The 17,217-nt window shown below is 39.4% G+C and overlaps 1 protein-coding gene across 3 annotated transcripts; it reads right to left on the reverse strand.

Annotated features, from left to right (window-relative positions):
* Nucleotides 1–5,365: 5,365 nt before the first annotated feature.
* LOC108113882 lies at nt 5,366–8,125 on the reverse strand. Of its 3 annotated transcripts, none has more exons than XR_001772725.2 (2): nt 7,735–8,125; nt 5,366–5,620 (listed from the first exon to the last, which is right to left on the reverse strand). XR_001772725.2 is itself a non-coding variant. In XM_017224588.2 (2 exons), the coding sequence occupies exon 2, from the start codon at nt 7,563–7,565 to the stop codon at nt 7,206–7,208; it is 360 nt and encodes a 119-aa protein (XP_017080077.1). In that variant the 5' UTR covers nt 7,566–7,663; nt 7,735–7,896; the 3' UTR covers nt 7,168–7,205. The 3 variants fall into 3 exon arrangements, 2 of the variants coding, with proteins under 2 accessions (XP_017080077.1, XP_017080076.1); XM_017224588.2 differs by lacking the exon at nt 5,366–5,620 and adding an exon at nt 7,168–7,663 and having other exon boundaries at nt 7,735–7,896; XM_017224587.2 differs by lacking the exon at nt 5,366–5,620 and adding an exon at nt 7,170–7,682 and having other exon boundaries at nt 7,735–7,900.
* Nucleotides 8,126–17,217: the final 9,092 nt, after the last annotated feature.

A 17,217-nucleotide genomic window follows, 5' to 3' on the forward strand; every position in this document is an offset into this window, starting at 1 on the left:
GGACACAATGACAGCAGTGTCACGCTTAATTTCTCCATTTCTATTCTTCTAAACTATCCTTTCTAGAATTTGTCCGTACCAGCTCTTGGGAAATTTCTTTTTTTGTCGCTAGCACGCTCTATTCATGTTCTTACTAATAATAAGGTGTGACGAGAGCAAGCAAGACCACCACCCCCAAAGCCGACGAGCCAAAGCCGGATTCTAAAGCGTGCCCCGCAAATACAGATCCCTAGACTTCATACCTCTGTTACCCGTTACACGTTACAGACAGATATCTAAAACCGAACACAAAAGCACCAAAATGCCTTTTAAAATCACATCCAACGAAGAACCTTGCCAAGCAAATTTATGGTATATATTTATCCATCTGAGCGAAAACATTACATCAGTTGCATTGACATTTATTCTAAATTCGTTACACAAGAAAAATTTTAAACGAGGACTGGATAGAATGCAGAAACGTGGTAATGCTCATTTTAAAACAGTTAGGTGAACCAAAATTACTAAAAGCAGACAGAGATGGACCCTTGTCCATCTTGACCATAATACAATGACTTGAAGCAGAATGAATTGATAATGAAGAAAAAAATAAGCAATCCTTTACACACACAACCGTAAAATTAATATTCTTAAACGTCTAACAATTATCGACACTCAAAAACATACAGTAAACAAATAGATCAATTAAATAAATCGACAAAATAAGAAAAAACAAAAGGTCATTTCAAAATTACTTATTGAAAAAGGGAAAACCAGCACTACAAACCATATCTTAAGAAGGAAAAGAAAACTAATACCGTTAAAACACCCACAGAAACCTTGTGTAACAACCAAAATATACTTCTCGTCAAAACATAAACTTGGATTGACCTCAAAAATATGTAACTAACTACTACTTATTTTATATAAACCACAAAATTATTAATACCCTATCCCGACCAGAATATATATGTATATCCGTTAAGAGATTTAGGATCGTTGAGATCTAGGTAAACTGTACGTGATAGATATGTACAAGTTAACTGAAGTTAACCGCGCAACGGCAATGTCCGATTATTTAAAAGCTCCCTCTGCCAAACTGTTGACACAGCGTCTGGCGAATGCCAATGAATAGCCGGCGAACACTGCATATTTCCGTGGCCGCTATGAAATACATTTTTGTTAGCTTTAAGTTTCTGTTTGTACATGCGCTCCATTCAATAAAGAAGGCATTTGTCCCATACTCCGGCACAGCCGTTAAATAGTAAATTCATTTTATTGAATTGGTCACCGCGCCTCAAGGGCCGTAATAACGGAGCAAGTGTTCCCACCGTAATTCCTGTCATAGAAGAAATTTCCCTCGTGAACCGCCAGGGACCCAATAATCGCTTTCCACCTACAAGGAGAAGCAACCCCCAGGGACGACTAATCTCACTAACGCCTGCGACACCACTGACTGCAGCGAGGGATAATCGAATATAATATACCACCCCATAATTTAATTAACTGGCACCCAACGTAAAAAAGTCATGTAAGTGAGCACTTTTATCTAAAAACCTTCTATGTCTGCATTCAATTTTTTTAAATAAAAAAAGGCAAAAGTATTGAAATTTTTTTTCCGTTTCCACTCCATTTTCAGAAATAAGATATGGCCGCGCATGCAGTATTTAGCACTTTGTTGTTTTTATTTTTCTTTGTTTGTCACAGCGGAGGCTCAGTCCCCGCGCACCACCCTCACTAAGCCAGTTGCCTCTTCATGCAATTTGAGCATGAATTAATGCTTTTAGGCGACTTATAAGACTTTTGCGACAAATTACGGGATGACGCACTCCGAGTATTTATCTCGGGACTCAAGCGCAGCCTTACGGATGTCCTTTTTTCGGCAAAGCCGAAAGATATGCCATCATATCTCGCTTTGGCGCAAGCATTGGAATCTAACCACGAGAGATATTTCTTCGCGGCTTCGTTTGCGAGAAGCCAGGAGGACAAGGATAAAAAACAGGATCCAACGGCGCAAGAACACCGACAGACATCCAAAAAAACATGAGCTTGGCGAAACGACAATCCCATCTCATGTAGGAGAAATGCTGCACATAGATATTTTCTCCCCGGATAAAAAGAATTTCCTTACATGCATCGACAAATTCTCGAAATGTGCCGTCGTTAAACCAATTCCCTCTAAAACTATAGAGGACCTCAAACCAGCGCTACTGCAGATGATGAACCTTTTCCCTAAGGCCAAGGTTATATATTGCGACAACGAACCATCGTTGAACTCACACTCCATCGTGGCCATGCTGGAAAACCACTTCAGCGTTAGCATCTCAAATGCGCCGACCCTCCACAGTGTCTCAAACGGAGAAGTGGAACGCTTCCACAGCACTCTGGTAGAGCTTGCTAGATGCCTTAAAATCGATAAAGGCATTAGCGATACCGTAGAGCTGATCCTAATGTCCAGATATAACAAATCTATCATTCGGTCATCGACAAGAGGCCGGCCGACGTGGTTCGGACACAATAGAATGAGCCACAATACGAAATACAGGACAAGATAAAACTCGTCGAGGACAAGCTCCGGAACAGGGAAAACGCTTCCCGACAAAATAGAGTGTTTGAGGCTGGCGAAAAAGTCCTAGTGAAGTCCAACAGACGCTTGGGAAAAAAACTCTCACAGTTATTCGAAGAAAAAACCGTTGAAGAGGACATGGGGACCACAGTCCTCGTTAAGGGGAGGGTGGTCCACAAAGACTATTCTATCGCTCGCCAGATAATTTTTCATTTTTTATTGTACTGTTTTCTAGCAATTTTTTTTATTATTATTATAGCTTTGCTTTTATTTATTGAATCTACTCTTAATTTTGAGACTAACAATAAGTTGACGAATCTTAACATTCAAATTTAACTAACAGTATACTAAGACTGCATTCTAGTTATGCGTCCTTCAGGTCGGCCGCTGGGTGCGACGAAGGCGTGATTGGTTGCTCAACCTTGTTAGACCTCTCGCCAGGGGGTTAGGGTGCACCGATAGCTTGGTGAAGTACTTTACCTTTTGTTCTGCGATCACTTCTTTGACTGGTTGAATGTTTAAGTCGCGGTGTATGTTTTCGTTGCGAACGTACCTCGGTGCCCCGGTGATTGTTCTCAGGATCTTCGAATGAACTCTCTGAACAATGTCAATGTTGCTATTGCTGGCGTTCCCCCATTTTTTTTTTTTTTTGCTAGGTGCTTTTTTTTTTTTTTATTTTAGCCACTTGGCATACGTTTTTACTACCATTTTTTATTTTTAATCACGCTTTGTTGGGGGGCTACCCAATTGCAACAAAATTTACAGCACATCCAAATTGCAGGTGTACAACCATATACCTGCTTTTCCTTTTGGCCGCAACATCGGCACGCGTCACGGACTACTCAAAAGCCAAATACATTCCCATCGTTGATGGCCGGATTCTAGTATGGAAGGAATTCGCGTTCGTAAAACACTCAGCGAATCTCTCAGAATATAGGCGTGTCATAGATGAAACTAATGGAATGATTAACCTTTTCCCTCAGCATCACCTGCAGAAACTCTTAGTTGTTGATGTCGCCCATAGTGTAGCAAGAAGCTTAGACTTCCTACAGACCGCGTTGAAAGTAGTGGCAGGAACGCCGGACGCGGAAGACTTTGAAAAAATTATAATTATAATATCAACAACAAAGTACAAATTCAAATTAATAAAATTTCCGCTACCGTCAACCAACTTCTGAGGTCAGCAAAAAAGTCCCAAATTGATAAAGTGCACCTATTCGAGATGCTTTTAACTCGAAATAGGATGATCACAATGGAGCTGCAGGGTTTAATGCTGACAGTAGGACTTGCCAAGGTTAATGTTATTAGCCCTACCATCTTAGATCATGCAGACCTAGAAGGTGTATAGATGGAAGAGCCCACCGAGACCGCGATTAGGGATGTTTTGACCGTAAGATATTACAATCCGATAACATCTTACACTTTCTTATTAAGTTTCCAAAAATCAAATAGGCCTGTAACAAGATCACCGTTTTCCCGGTGTCGCATCACGACACCTTACTCAGACTGGAAGACAACGTAATTGCTGAATGTGACGGTGACATCCACACAGTAAGAAATTGCTCTGCGACATCAGGAGCTCCATTTTGCCAGCTGGCGCGAAAAAATAATGCGCTCAAGAGCTCCACGCTGGAGGCATGGCGCATTGCGAGATCCAGCAAAGCGATTTACACCCCATTAATAACGTTGATGAGGGGATTGTAATTATAAATTATCGCCCGGCTCGCGTGTGTGTGGATAATGGCACCTGTGTCCATGTAAGGGGCACACATATCGTCACCTGTGCAGAAGGTACCATCGTCAACGAAACCCGATTGGTCAATCATAACGCAGCCCAGAAGAGGGCTCCAGCTCGCCTTCCCTGAACGTCACTAGGGAACGTAACGTTCTCAGTCTTCCTTACCTTCACCGACTTCCGGAATTCAGGGAGAAGATCGACCACCATCAATTAAAATAGATGGTATTCATAGCGGAAGCAATTTGCTGCGCTTTGATTTGCATCGGCTTGACCTATCGGCGAGTCACTCAGGCCCGAAGAACCGCGGCCAAGAACAGCCTCATTCCTGAAGGGGGAATGCATACCCGGCGAACACTGCCTATTTGCGTGGCCGCTATGAAATACATTTTTGTTAGCTTTAAGTTTCAGTTTTTACTTGCAATCCATTAAATAATGAAGGCATTTGTCCTATACTCCGGCACAACCGTTAAATAGTAAATTCATTTTATTGAATTGGTCACCGCGCCTCAAGGGTCATGATTCCTGTCATAGACGGAATTTCCCTCGGCAACCGCCAGGGACCCAATCATCGCTTACTACCTACAAGTAGAAGCAACCCCCTCGGCAACCGCCAGGAACGACTACAGCCTACTACACCATAATCTCACTAACGCCTGCGACACCACTGACTGCAGCGAGGGATAATCGAATATAATTACCACCCCATAATTTAATTAACTTACATATTATATTTGTACATATTTAGGATTAAGCAAGTAGTTTCCTACTTCCCTTTACCACATCTAACCAATTTATATAAATTTTTTTTGTCAATATCTATCGATTTACCAAAAAATATTGAACTCGGAACATTATTTGGCTACTTATGAAGAAATGTAGGTTATAAGGCCTCACATGGGCAAATTACTACATTTCGGAGGATCACAGCTTCAAAATATGGCATTCTTTTTACCTGATGTATTAGGTATATTTTATATTGTAGACAGTGATGCCTGCGCCCCAACACAAAAAATGGACAGATGATCGAAAAAAAATGACAAAACAAGGACAGAGATTTTTTAGGACAAAAAACATGACAAACATACTTTTCTTAGTTTTCATTTATTTCAAATAAAATGTTGTCTATTTCGTTTATTATTTCAATTTCGCTTCCCTGTGCTTCATATGCTGCATTCGACCTGATAAGCCAACTATCAGGTATCTTGTAATCATGGCAACATATGTACATATGTGTTTTTGTTTTTTCCATGTGCACGAATCATGTCAATTTTTGGATTTAATGTAGACTTGCAGTATGCCGTATTAGAATCCGTTGCATTTCGGCACATCCATGAAATCTATTTAACATCGAAAACGAAAAAAAAATCGTTTAATGAAAAAGTACTTTTTGCTTAAAAATGGTAAGGAAAGCACCGATTTTACAGTTACAAACCAAAAAAAATTCGTTAAGAAAAATTGTTTGAGGTCAATGTTTCTGGTTATTTATTTAAAACCCATTGGTTTTAAATTGTGAGTATAAGCTTGTCTACGTCTTTGGATTTCAAGGTGACTATGCATCCAGCGCGGACAACAATCTACATTATTTATTTGAAAAACGAACATAGTTATCAATATCTCTCTTTCTTTCCTCAACACCAACACACTGATTCTGGAAGTGATTAATATTTGTTAATTTTTTCGCTTACTTAATTTTTTTTTGTCAATGCATCGATTCCCTAAAAAAATAATCGATTTTTTCGCTCATCCAAAAAGATCTATTAAATCGATTTAAAAATCGAATTCCTTACAGCTCTAACTCTAACGCTCACAAACTCGAAGGAGGGTTTTTTCATTATGTAGAAAAGGATATATCTCGGTAACTATAAGTGATAGATAGCTCCATTTAAGCATGTAGGTTTCTATGATACTCCCAATGCAAATTGTTTTTCTTACGATCAAGCCACGCCCACTCAAACGCTCAAAACCCGAAAAACCAAAAATGCGAAAATCTCGGAGCTAGCCTATCTTGTCTGTCCGTCCGTCTGGCCGTATGAACGCTAAGATCTCAGGAACTATAGGAGATAAGAGTTGAGATTAAGCGTGAAGATTCTTGAGGTCCATACGCAGCGTAAGTTTATCCCGCCACGCCCACAAATCACGAAAAACTAAAATCGCTTAAGTCTCAGGAACTATTAGAGCTTGAAAGTTCAAATTAAGTATGTATAATCTTATGATGCCAGCACATCTTACAGTGGTACCATTATCGGGTCCTACCCACTCTTACGCCTACCAAGCTCAAAAGACGGTTTTTGCTTTTTGTAGAAAAAGTATCTCGGTAACTATAGGTGTTATGTATGATATGTCAAATTAAGCATGAAGGTTTTTATGATTCCCCCAATGCGATATTTTCACATCTAGCGACGCAAAAATCTCGGGAACTATGTATAAGGGCTAGAAATGTGCTTAAGAATACGTATTTAAGAGATGCCATTGCAACTCATCAACAGTTTTCATCCTGCCACGCCCTTAAACTGCGGAACCTAATAACTGGAACTGCGGTCCATAATATTAAAATGTATGTATTCGATTGACCTCCTATAACATATTTGTGCCAATATAAATCGATTTCCCAAAAATATTTCAAATTGGAACATCATTACGCGATTCAGTAAGAAATGTAGGTTATGAGCCAACACTTAGGTAGTGTCGTCACCATAAGCTATTAAACGTGATTTTTCTGGCATATGGTGTCGCTGCGTCAATTTCTGCTAGAAAAATTAATGGTTTAAACTTGCGTAAGACAGTAAGCAATATTTTTTTGTCGCGACACTCTACAATAGAGCTTCTTTTTGTTTTAAATTAAATTTAAATAAAATTCTTTAAGTCTTCCCAACCATTTTTCTTATCAATTTTTATTTTATATTTAATACAATTTTATGTTTCCTAATTTTTAATTTCAGTTAACGATATTTCTAGTAAATAAATTAAATCATTTAACTTGACATTATTAATTTCAAGAACCAATCCATTTTGAAACCTTACGAAACGCAAACTCAATGTTGTTATTTGATTAACATTTTGGGCATAGCTTCCGTCACCTAATATAAGCCGTGCATCCCATCCGAAAGATTCAACAATGTTGTGATTTTTTGAGTACTCCCAATAATTTATATGTCTTTTCAATTCAGGCTGACGTGCAGACACTACAATTGGCATAAGCCTGGACATTTCTAGAGTGTGGTAAGAAAATGTAGTTATGTTTTCACTTTTCAATAAATTGAAATTCTTGTAATAATTTGACATCTTTTGTGTGACTAAAAGCAAGTCATTTGCATTTTGAAATCCATACTTGTGACAAGAACGCAGAGTTTGTTTATCATCAATATTCGCAATTAGGTAATCTACAGCCAAATGAAGAACCTCGAGAAAGTTTTGTACATCTTTAAAATAAATTAGTGTATTTCCTACTTACTTCTATAAATATTTCTCTATTGTTAATGTATTTTAAAACGTCCATTTTCATTTAGTTGTTTACTTATTTAAGTCAAAATTATATGTTCTTACAATTTATTTGCCATATTGTTGTGTAAATTTATACGTACATATGTGTGTACATATGTCCGTCAAAATTGCAATAGACGGATAGTAATGAAAAGGGAATGGTGGATTAAGAAACATGGATGGCGGGGGAACAGGTGCGAGTGAGAACGGAGAGCTATCTCAGTTCCCACAACAGAGACAGGTGATAGTTTATACTCGAATGGATGAGTTGCTTAGCAAGTAAGAGCCATGATAGTTTAAATAAATTTAATAAGTAAAACAAACCAACTTTTGAAGTTATTTACAGAGTTATTATATTGGCGATGTCACAAAATAAACAACGACAAAGTAATAATCTGTTGCATTTCAAGTTGGAACCGGCTAGAAGTAGATGCAAGGGAATTATCGATAGCTTAGGCAGGGTATCCCCAGAATGAATCCCTGTTCGCTCTGGTGATTCTCTTAGCCGGGTTTGGACCGTCCAATGACTCCCATTTGACAGCAAGATAGAAAATGGCGAGGCCCGAAATGTAGGCCAAACTACTTAGCTGCCAAAATGCGGATCCGTATGTTCCAAGTGAAACAGCACTCGAGAAAAAACAAAGTTCATAAAGTAAGTTAGTGTGTACGCACTAATAAAAACGATTTTCTTGGTGGTACATGAACGTTTCCTTTGGCGGAGAGGAAGTTTTCATCGGCCGTAACGTCGCTGGAACCCGTTCGTTGAAGTCACGTGGTTGAGCAGCCAACTCTTTTAGCGGCAGAGCCCCTCGACAGTTAAAGCCCAGATTTCTTTGCAACCAACTGCCATTGGGCGGTTTTCGGCAACTATAAATAATCCTTAAACAATCTTAGTCGTTTAAGAGCGGTAAGCCTGTATGTAACTCACCCATTTGCTTTAGATGCGGATTTAGATGAGCCCAAAAGTAAAAAAAAATCGTTTCTAAAATGTCCAAGCTTCTTCATGGCAAACTTCATTTTTCTGGATATCTTACGGTTCTTTCTAAAAAGATAATTGAAGTTTTGAGCCGGTGCACAGCGCAGTTTGAGCGCATCGCGAATATTTCACAACAAAACCGAACTTTGAAGTGGTTGATTCATTCATTTATTACGTATACAAATTTGAAATATTTGTAATAGATTTTGAAGCTTATGGTATCTTCTAAAATTGGCGTTATTATAAAAAAAAGTTACTTGTTAAACTGCTCTTTTTGTATTAATTTGAAATAATACATGTTTTTTTGTCTATATTTTGAACGTCTTTTTTATGTTTTGTAGTTTGCTCAAATATCGGGTACACACTGTACCACTTATATCACTGCAACATTGTGGCATACATATGTTTATGTCCTAATATACCGAGCACTTTAAGTGCGGAGTATGGTTTGAACATCCTAAATACTGAGCCGGCATGTCTGCATGCGCGGCCGATCATTCGCTTACCATGTGAGCATAACATTCTCTCTCTCATGCGCGTCCCCTGCTTGCGCCGCCTCTAAACATATGCATACGCATTGACCGCTGATCTGCAACGGCACATATACATTAATATACATTTTTTAGATATATAAGCGTTAGACGGGCAGCTTTGTGAATTGTAAGCCAAACTAATGGATTCTTAATTCATAAGTCAATCGGAAGTTTGATGATATGAGCCCTGTTGAAAAATAGATCGGTCATTTATCATTATTGTGAATAATAACGAAAGCTTTCCAAGTGCCAAAAGTTTCATTATCTGAAATCTTATTTAGATGGGGAAGCACTTTCCTTAATTAAACATATTGCCGTTAGAAATGATAACTACCAAGATGCGTGGGATAAATTGGAAAATCGTTATAACAAGAAAACGCTAATCGCTCGAACATTTGTTCAAAATTTTCTATTGTTGCCAACCGCTAACAATTTGAATACCGCAGAGTTACGTAGGGTAATTGACTCTGCCGACGAATGTATTCGAGGCCTACACGCGCTAAACTGTGACAGCCTGTGACAGATGTGTGGCTAATTTATATTTTGCTATCCAAGTTAGGAGCCGAAATCAAACAAGCTTGGGCAAACTGCAGTGTGTCGTCCAAGGAAGACGTCACCATAAATGATCTATTCGCTTTTCTTTTTGCGCATTGTGATACTTTGGAGTCTTGTCAAAATGTACACGTAATGCAACCCCCAAGACCAGCCCAAAGTAGAAGCCGCCAAACCGCTTATCATGCAAGTGGATCAAATCAGTCTTCGCGACTGAATATATTGTCAAGGACAGCACAATATATACGCATGTACTGCATTCAAAGCCCTGGATGTCGTAAATCGCTTTACCTTTGCCAGGGATACTAAGCTTTGTTTTAATTGCCTAAGTCGATCTCATCAAGTCAAGAATTGTAATTCTTCGAACACTTTTCGTCAGTGCAACGCTAAGCATCACACGCTAGTCCACCCGGAAGAGTCTAGATCGATTCCGCTGGCCTCCGCCCATATATCTGCGGCTGAGGTTAATATATTTCCTTCGATTGATCCTGAAGCTGGTATGAATACTGCTGCTGTCAGCCATCATTCTGTGGAGAGGGCCCACAACCAAGCCTTACTGTCAACTATTGTAGCCATTGTAAGTGGCACATGTGGCAACAAGACCTCATGTAGGTTATTGCTCGATACTGGATCAACAAAAACCATCCACGCACGCATGCTCGCATCTCAGTTGTTGGATTAGGTGGTAACCCGGCTGGAGTTAGCCAGGTCGCGCTAGCTTCACTTTGCTTTCAAGGACCACGACTGCCTCATTGGAGGTCTCTGGCCTGATTAAGACTTCTCTGAATTCCTTGATTCCCGCTCAGCAGGTCAAATCCACCACTCCTGTCTGGACGCAACTTACCGTTAGCTGACCCTACGTTTGGATCACCGGGGAAAATCGACGTTATTTTAGTCTATCTGATCAACTGTGGAACATCTATACTGGACATCGCCGAGAGTTTGGTACTGAATACCTTATTGCACTACATTTTAATTTTGGTTGGGCTATTACAGGCAGCTGTAATGATTGTGGCTCAGGAAAGGACTCCAAGGGTCCTTCGCTTAACTCACGACTGCACATAGGCCCACCTATTCAAATGGATTTAATTGGAGTATGCCTTCGCTTCCGTCAGCATCTTTATGTATTTTGCCCTGACATTGAAAAGATGTTTAGAGGCATTTTGGTTCCAGACGAACACAAGCAGTATCAATGCATAGTTTGGAGAAATGATTGGATCATTATCGACTGCTGACCGTAACCTATGGTTTAGCTCCATCGCCTTTCCTCGCCGTTCGCGTTCTTAAGCAGTTACGACCTATTGAAGTCGTTGCCCCAGGAGACAGGACAGTTCATTTCGATTTGTTAAAGTGCTAAGACTGTGTTGGGATCCAAAAGCTGACTGTATTTTCTTCAAGCTAGAAATCCCCGGAATTACAACCGCTCTTACGAAACGCATCCTGCTTTCGGAACTAGCAAAGATTTACGATCCGCTGGGTTTGCTTGCACCCACAACTGTGTATCTAAATATTCTCTTTCAAGATAGCTGGCTGAGCTCTGTCGATTGGAATGAGGTACTACCTCCCAAATTATGTACACGGTGGCAACAGTTCGTATCGCAAATGCATTTATTTGAAACCTGTCGAGTTCCTCGATACATATCAGCACCGCTTCAAGCAATGGAACTGCACGGATTTTCAGATGCATCATTCCAGGCATATGCTGCCGTCATCTACAGTTGCGTCGCAGTCAACAATTAATATGCTAAACACAGCCCATTTGCTCTCTAAGTTGATTTCCCTGGTCAAGCAATCATTAACTGTTCCTATTTCCAGAATCAATTGTTGGTCTCCTCTCCGGACCTGGAACACTTATGTTTGCAACCGCACTGCAGTAATCTTAGAGACGTGCCCACATAGCTGCTGGTAACAGATTCGAAGTGGCGATAACCATGCAGACTGCGCATCCCGAGGATTTCTTCCAAAGGACCTCTTAGATCATCCAATCTGGTGGAAAGGACAAGCTTGGCTATCTCAGTCACGCTCAACTTGGCCACCCGTTAGGGCTAAGTTTCTTCTGTCTACAGAAGAAGAGGCATACCTGGAGGTAAAAGCCGATCCTAAGGTTAATCTACACATTTTCGCCGACGGAAATTCACTTACCTGTATGATTAACAAAACCACTTCATGGTCTCGTTTGTTGAGGATACTCAGCTACTGCTTTCGTTTGGCCTTTCAACTTTGGCCGTTTCTGTCGGCGTGGGAGCTAAAATATGCCCGATCTAAGATATTCAAAAGGAATGCTTCAAAGTGGAATACAAGCGCCCCATTACGAAAATTGCTGTGCTTCCTTTGAACTGCACCGTCGTTCAGGGGCCGGTATGTTAAAGAATAGATCGATCATTTATCATTATTGTGAAATCGCACTTAGTTAAATGCTGATCATTGTATTGTTTTTCTAATCGTAGTTAGTTAAATGCACATTATTGTTTTGTATTGTGTATCAAAGCTTTAAGTTCACACGCATACCCGAAATTGCAGTACATCCTTATATAGTTTTGCACCCGCAACCGCTCGCAACCTGCACCCACTTAAAAACATTTTGTATATACGCCTGTATTCAAGAAATAAACTCGAACCCTATACTAAAATAAATACAGTCCACTTAATTCATAAACAAGCCCCGAACGGAATGCGGTAATAAATAACCATATTGCAATAAACTAAATAAATTTCAATATGTACTGAATAAATTGAACTTATTAAGTGGCGACCGTGACAGTGAATAGTGCAATCTTCGGATTGAAAAGAGAAGTGAAAATCAATAAAAAAAATAATATCATAAGGTGATGTGAATATATTTTTAAATTTATAAGAGCTGTACATTAAGGAAAGCCAGCACCAGCAATGACCACTGTGGAATGGCCAGCACCGGCGCCGCCTGAGACAAAAAGGCCCGGACAACGGAAAATACAATACGAAGAAAAAATTGTTAAAAAATTATCAGCCTGTGCGACGACCAACACCGGCGCCGCCTGGGTCCAAAAGGCCCGGAAAACAAAAAAAAAACATATATAAAAAAATACAAAAATACAAAAATAAAAATCATCAGTCTGTGAGATGACCAGCACCGGCACCGCCTGATTCAACAAGGCAAAAAAAAACCAAAAACAAAAACCATCAGCAGAACCAGAAAAAGTGTGAAAGGAATGGCAAATCCTTTTACGCCAACGTAGGAAAATAAAGTGTGGTTGGAAAACCGCCAACTTCACCAACGCAGGAGGCATATGAGTGCGGAAGGCAATCCGCCCTCTGCACCATCGTGGCATGCACCTGCTCCTGTCGAGCAAAGGCAAGCACTAAGCCTACAAGAGGCCCTAGAGTTGTGTCCCAACGATGGAACTCGTCCCCTCACAATAGCTGAGTGCAGGGCACGACAGGAGTTCAGAAAACCCATCCACAAACGGAAAAGAACTGGAAAAAGGGTAAAACTCCAGCAACAAAGTAGACCACTAAAGAACTACATGAATATTGCAACGACCTTGCAGGAGAAGGAAGTACATAAACGGAATATTAAAGAATTGGACAAAATACTTTGCAAAAGTGCGAAATAACGCAACAAGGGCTGCATTTATACCAATGCCTAAGATGCCTTTAATTTTAAACTTCTAATTAAACTTCTAATCGAAAACTACTTACCACTGTTAGGCTATTTACTAACAACATATAACTGATATTTGTTTATAACGAGTAAAATATCGTAAATCAGTTACATGAAAACTAACACAAACAAATTTTTCACTCTGATTATCGAAAGGAAATGTATGCGATTATGCCAGCAGACATTTTATTTCATTTATTTAATCAATCGAATTTGAATTCCTAAATTTTTTTTGTTGACTTTATTTTGCTGAGGATTTTCAGTGGCCCTAATTTTAAAGAGAAAGCTAGGCAGGGAAATATGCCAAAACAGCAATACAGTAAAATATCTTTAAAGGAATGAATAATAATAACAAATAATTGTTTTACAGAAATTCATAGTAATTATATTAATACCTACAGTGGATCGCAGCTACCAAAAAAAAGTTTGAGTCGTTATTCCTGCTAAACTGAAACAGATATCAAAAAAATTTAAACGCAACTGGGAATATTGACATGCTTATTAAACTAAAACGGTTTTCATAATCACAAAAAAAAACCTTATGTAATAAAAACTAAAAATTCAGCCTTTTCTCATGCCGCAGCTTATTTCGTGCAGAAGATTCTACTTTACTTATTATTTGTAATTAAACAGCTAATTTTTGGTATGTCATATTTTCTGGTTCAGGACAGCTTTGACACGATTTCTCATGGAGGAAACTAACTTTTTAGTGGTTTCCACTGGGATTTTTGGCCACTCTTCCATAGGAACAGAATTTTGATCGTTTTTGTTCGAAATCTTCCTCTTCCTTACAGATAAGTCCAATATTTCCCATAAATTTTCAATCACTATTAAATCTAGATACTGTACTGGCGTTATATCGACATGAGGGAAGCTCCTGATGTGCCATGACTTTACTTTTCCTGCTCAATGTTGCGGATCGTTGACCTGGTAAAATCGAAAACGTTTCAGTTTAATGAGCATGTCAATATTTTTGGTAGCTGTAGGAAATACGCTGCGATCCACTGTATATATTAGGAGTATATATACTCTAATAATGAAGGGCCATATTGTCTGGCGACCACGACAGGACTGTCATGGTCGCCAAGTAATTATTCGAGTGACGAAACGTCGTGTTCCGTTTGACTATATTTTATTGAATGTTCGATATGAATATATTCTTAAAGCTAAGAGCTCGCGCTGCGCTGCCTACAAAAACATCAGCAGAGCGGCAGCAGCGGCTATGTATATAAGAATATTTTATGCTCACACATAAGGCGAGAGCGCGAGATAGATCCATATGCAAATGTTATATATGTGCGTTGTCAAGCTATGAAAAAGTGCTGACACTTGCACTTCCCACGTAACGGGCTCTGTGGCGCGTTTGGACCGATCGTATTTCTTTCAGCCAATTTGTGTTTACGTAAAACACAGTAGCACAATGTTGGCATTGGTACAGTGTGTATTCGATACGATAATATGTGCATACTACATCTCCCTCGCTCGTTGCAAAGTGCTAAAAAATCAAGCGGTGAACTAATTACTTAGTCCGCTTCTTCTCCCGGTGGAGAAGGTATTCGACAATGGTCAAAGGTCTTGTTCCATCCTTCGGCTGCGCCTCCAAAGCCTCTTGAGGTTTTGTGCTTATGTGGTACGGGTGTACCACGCATATCCAACTGTGGTACAGCTAGCCGATATTGCTTGCCGTACTATTACTGCTTTTTGGAATCCCAGATCGTTGGCATAGTGGGCGGTCCTGCCTGCCATTCGTTGTAAATGGTTTTTCTTGTTTTTTTTGTTGTTGATCCGTTTGACTTTATTTTATTGAATGTTCGATATGAATATATTCTTAAAGCTAGGAGCTCGCGCTGCACTGCCTACAGAAACATCAGCAGAGCCGCAGCAGCGGCTATGTATAAGTTAACTGAAGTTAACCGAGCAACGACAATGTCCGATTATTTAGAGCTCTCTCTGGCCAAACTGTTGACACAGCGTCTGGCCGGATGCCCATACATAGCGGCGAGCACTGCACATTTGCGTGGCCGCTATGAAATACATTTTGTTAGCTTTAAGTTTCAGTCACTTTAAATCAAATCTCCGGCATAGCCGTTAAATAGTAAATTCATTTTATTGAATTGGTCACCGCGCCTCAAGGGCCGTAATTACGAAGCAAGTGCTCCCACCGTAATTCCCGTCATAGAAGGAATTTTCCTCGGCAACCTTCAGGGACCCAAACATCGCTCACTACCTACAAGGAGAAGCAACCTCCTCGGCAACCGCCAGGGACGACTACCCCATCATCTCTCTAGCATCTGCGACACCACTGACTGCAGCGAGGGATAACCGATTATAATATAATATACCACCCCATATGTTTATTTACTTATATAAGAATATTTTATGCTCACACATAAGGCGAGAGCGCGAGAGAGATCCATATGCACATGTTATATATGTGCGTTGTAAAGCTGTGAGAAAGTACTGACACTTGCACTTCCCACGTAACGGGCTCTGTGGCGCGTTTGGACCGATCGTATTTCTGTCGGCCAATTTGTGTATACGCAAAACACAGTAGCACAATGTTGGCATTGGTACAGTGTGTATTCGATATGATAATATGTGCATACTACACTACCCAAAATGGGAATTGTAGACGTTAAGTCTGTGGACTGCAATGCTAACGTTATTCACAAAGTAGAACAAAGCAATATTGACCTATATTGGGTGCATTTACTCTCAATAATAATCGTTATCATAATGAGCGCAAAACTTTTTTACAAAATATACAAGTTGTACAATAAATGTTAAAAAAAGAAGTATTTAAGCAGAGCAAGAGATCTAGATAAGATCTAAGAATAAAACAAGAAGAAACGCTATAGTCGAGTGCCGCGACTATAAGATACCCGTTATTGTTTTACAAAATTTTAAAATATTATTTTGCTAGTGGAAATTCACAAGGCGCCACCTATTGTCTGAGGAAGTATGTTGAGTATGCTTATAGTGACATCACTGACCATAAGAGGCCTTATAACCTTAATTTCTTTATAAATAGCGTAACAATGTTCCGATTCCTGAAAAATATTTGGTAAATCGATAGATATTAACAGAAATACAAGGTCAAACGAAGGCATTCTTAATAATATTATAGACGCCACAGTTTTCCGCGGTTTGTGGGCGTTAGAGTGGGCCTGGCTGGATGAAACTTCGTGGCAAGTTGCAGAGGCATCTCTTAAATTCGTGTTCCGAAGCAAAATTTTTTAGCTTAGTTTTCGAGATATTTGCATTTTTGGTTTTTCGGGTTTTGTGGGCATTAGAGTGGGCGTGTCTTGACCGGAAAAAAACAATTCGCATTGGGAGCATCATAAAAACCTACATGTTTAATCGGAACTTTTTATCTCTTATAGTCACCGAGATATCAGTTTTTCTAAAAAAATGATGTCTATTCTCAAAATATGAATAACTAAGAGATTATTTAGAAAGTTTACTTTTCGGACGTTCTGTTAATCTAACTCCATTAGGGTTAAACTATTTGGAGGATAAATATGATATTTAAATCAAATTATGGCATTTAATACTGTAGAGTTGGATAGCCGTCATGATGAAATAATTATTAAAGACCCAGAATTTAGAATGCGCGCATTAATCATTCTACATTGTCATAAAACATTGATTCCCATTGCTGAATTTTAATACGAGTATATGAAAAAAAACAATTTGGAATTCAGCCCTTTGTTTGCTTGCAATAAAAAAAGGGTTTAATCCTAAATATTTTCC

Source organism: Drosophila eugracilis, unplaced genomic scaffold (assembly GCF_018153835.1).
Source record: "Drosophila eugracilis isolate 14026-0451.02 unplaced genomic scaffold, ASM1815383v1 contig_526, whole genome shotgun sequence".
In the NCBI taxonomy this organism is placed as follows: domain Eukaryota; kingdom Metazoa; phylum Arthropoda; class Insecta; order Diptera; family Drosophilidae; genus Drosophila; species Drosophila eugracilis.

What these genes read in the sequence shown, in the direction of transcription:
- LOC108113882 (XM_017224587.2), bottom strand. Translation starts at nt 7,785, where the DNA reads ATGAAAATGGACGTTTTAAAATACATTAACAATAGAGAAATATTTATA. An exon ending in ATAGAGAAATATTTATAGAA is followed by an intron (nt 7,683 to 7,734) that starts GTAAGTAGGAAA and finishes AACTTTCTCGAG; the next exon opens with GTTCTTCATTTGGCTGTAGA.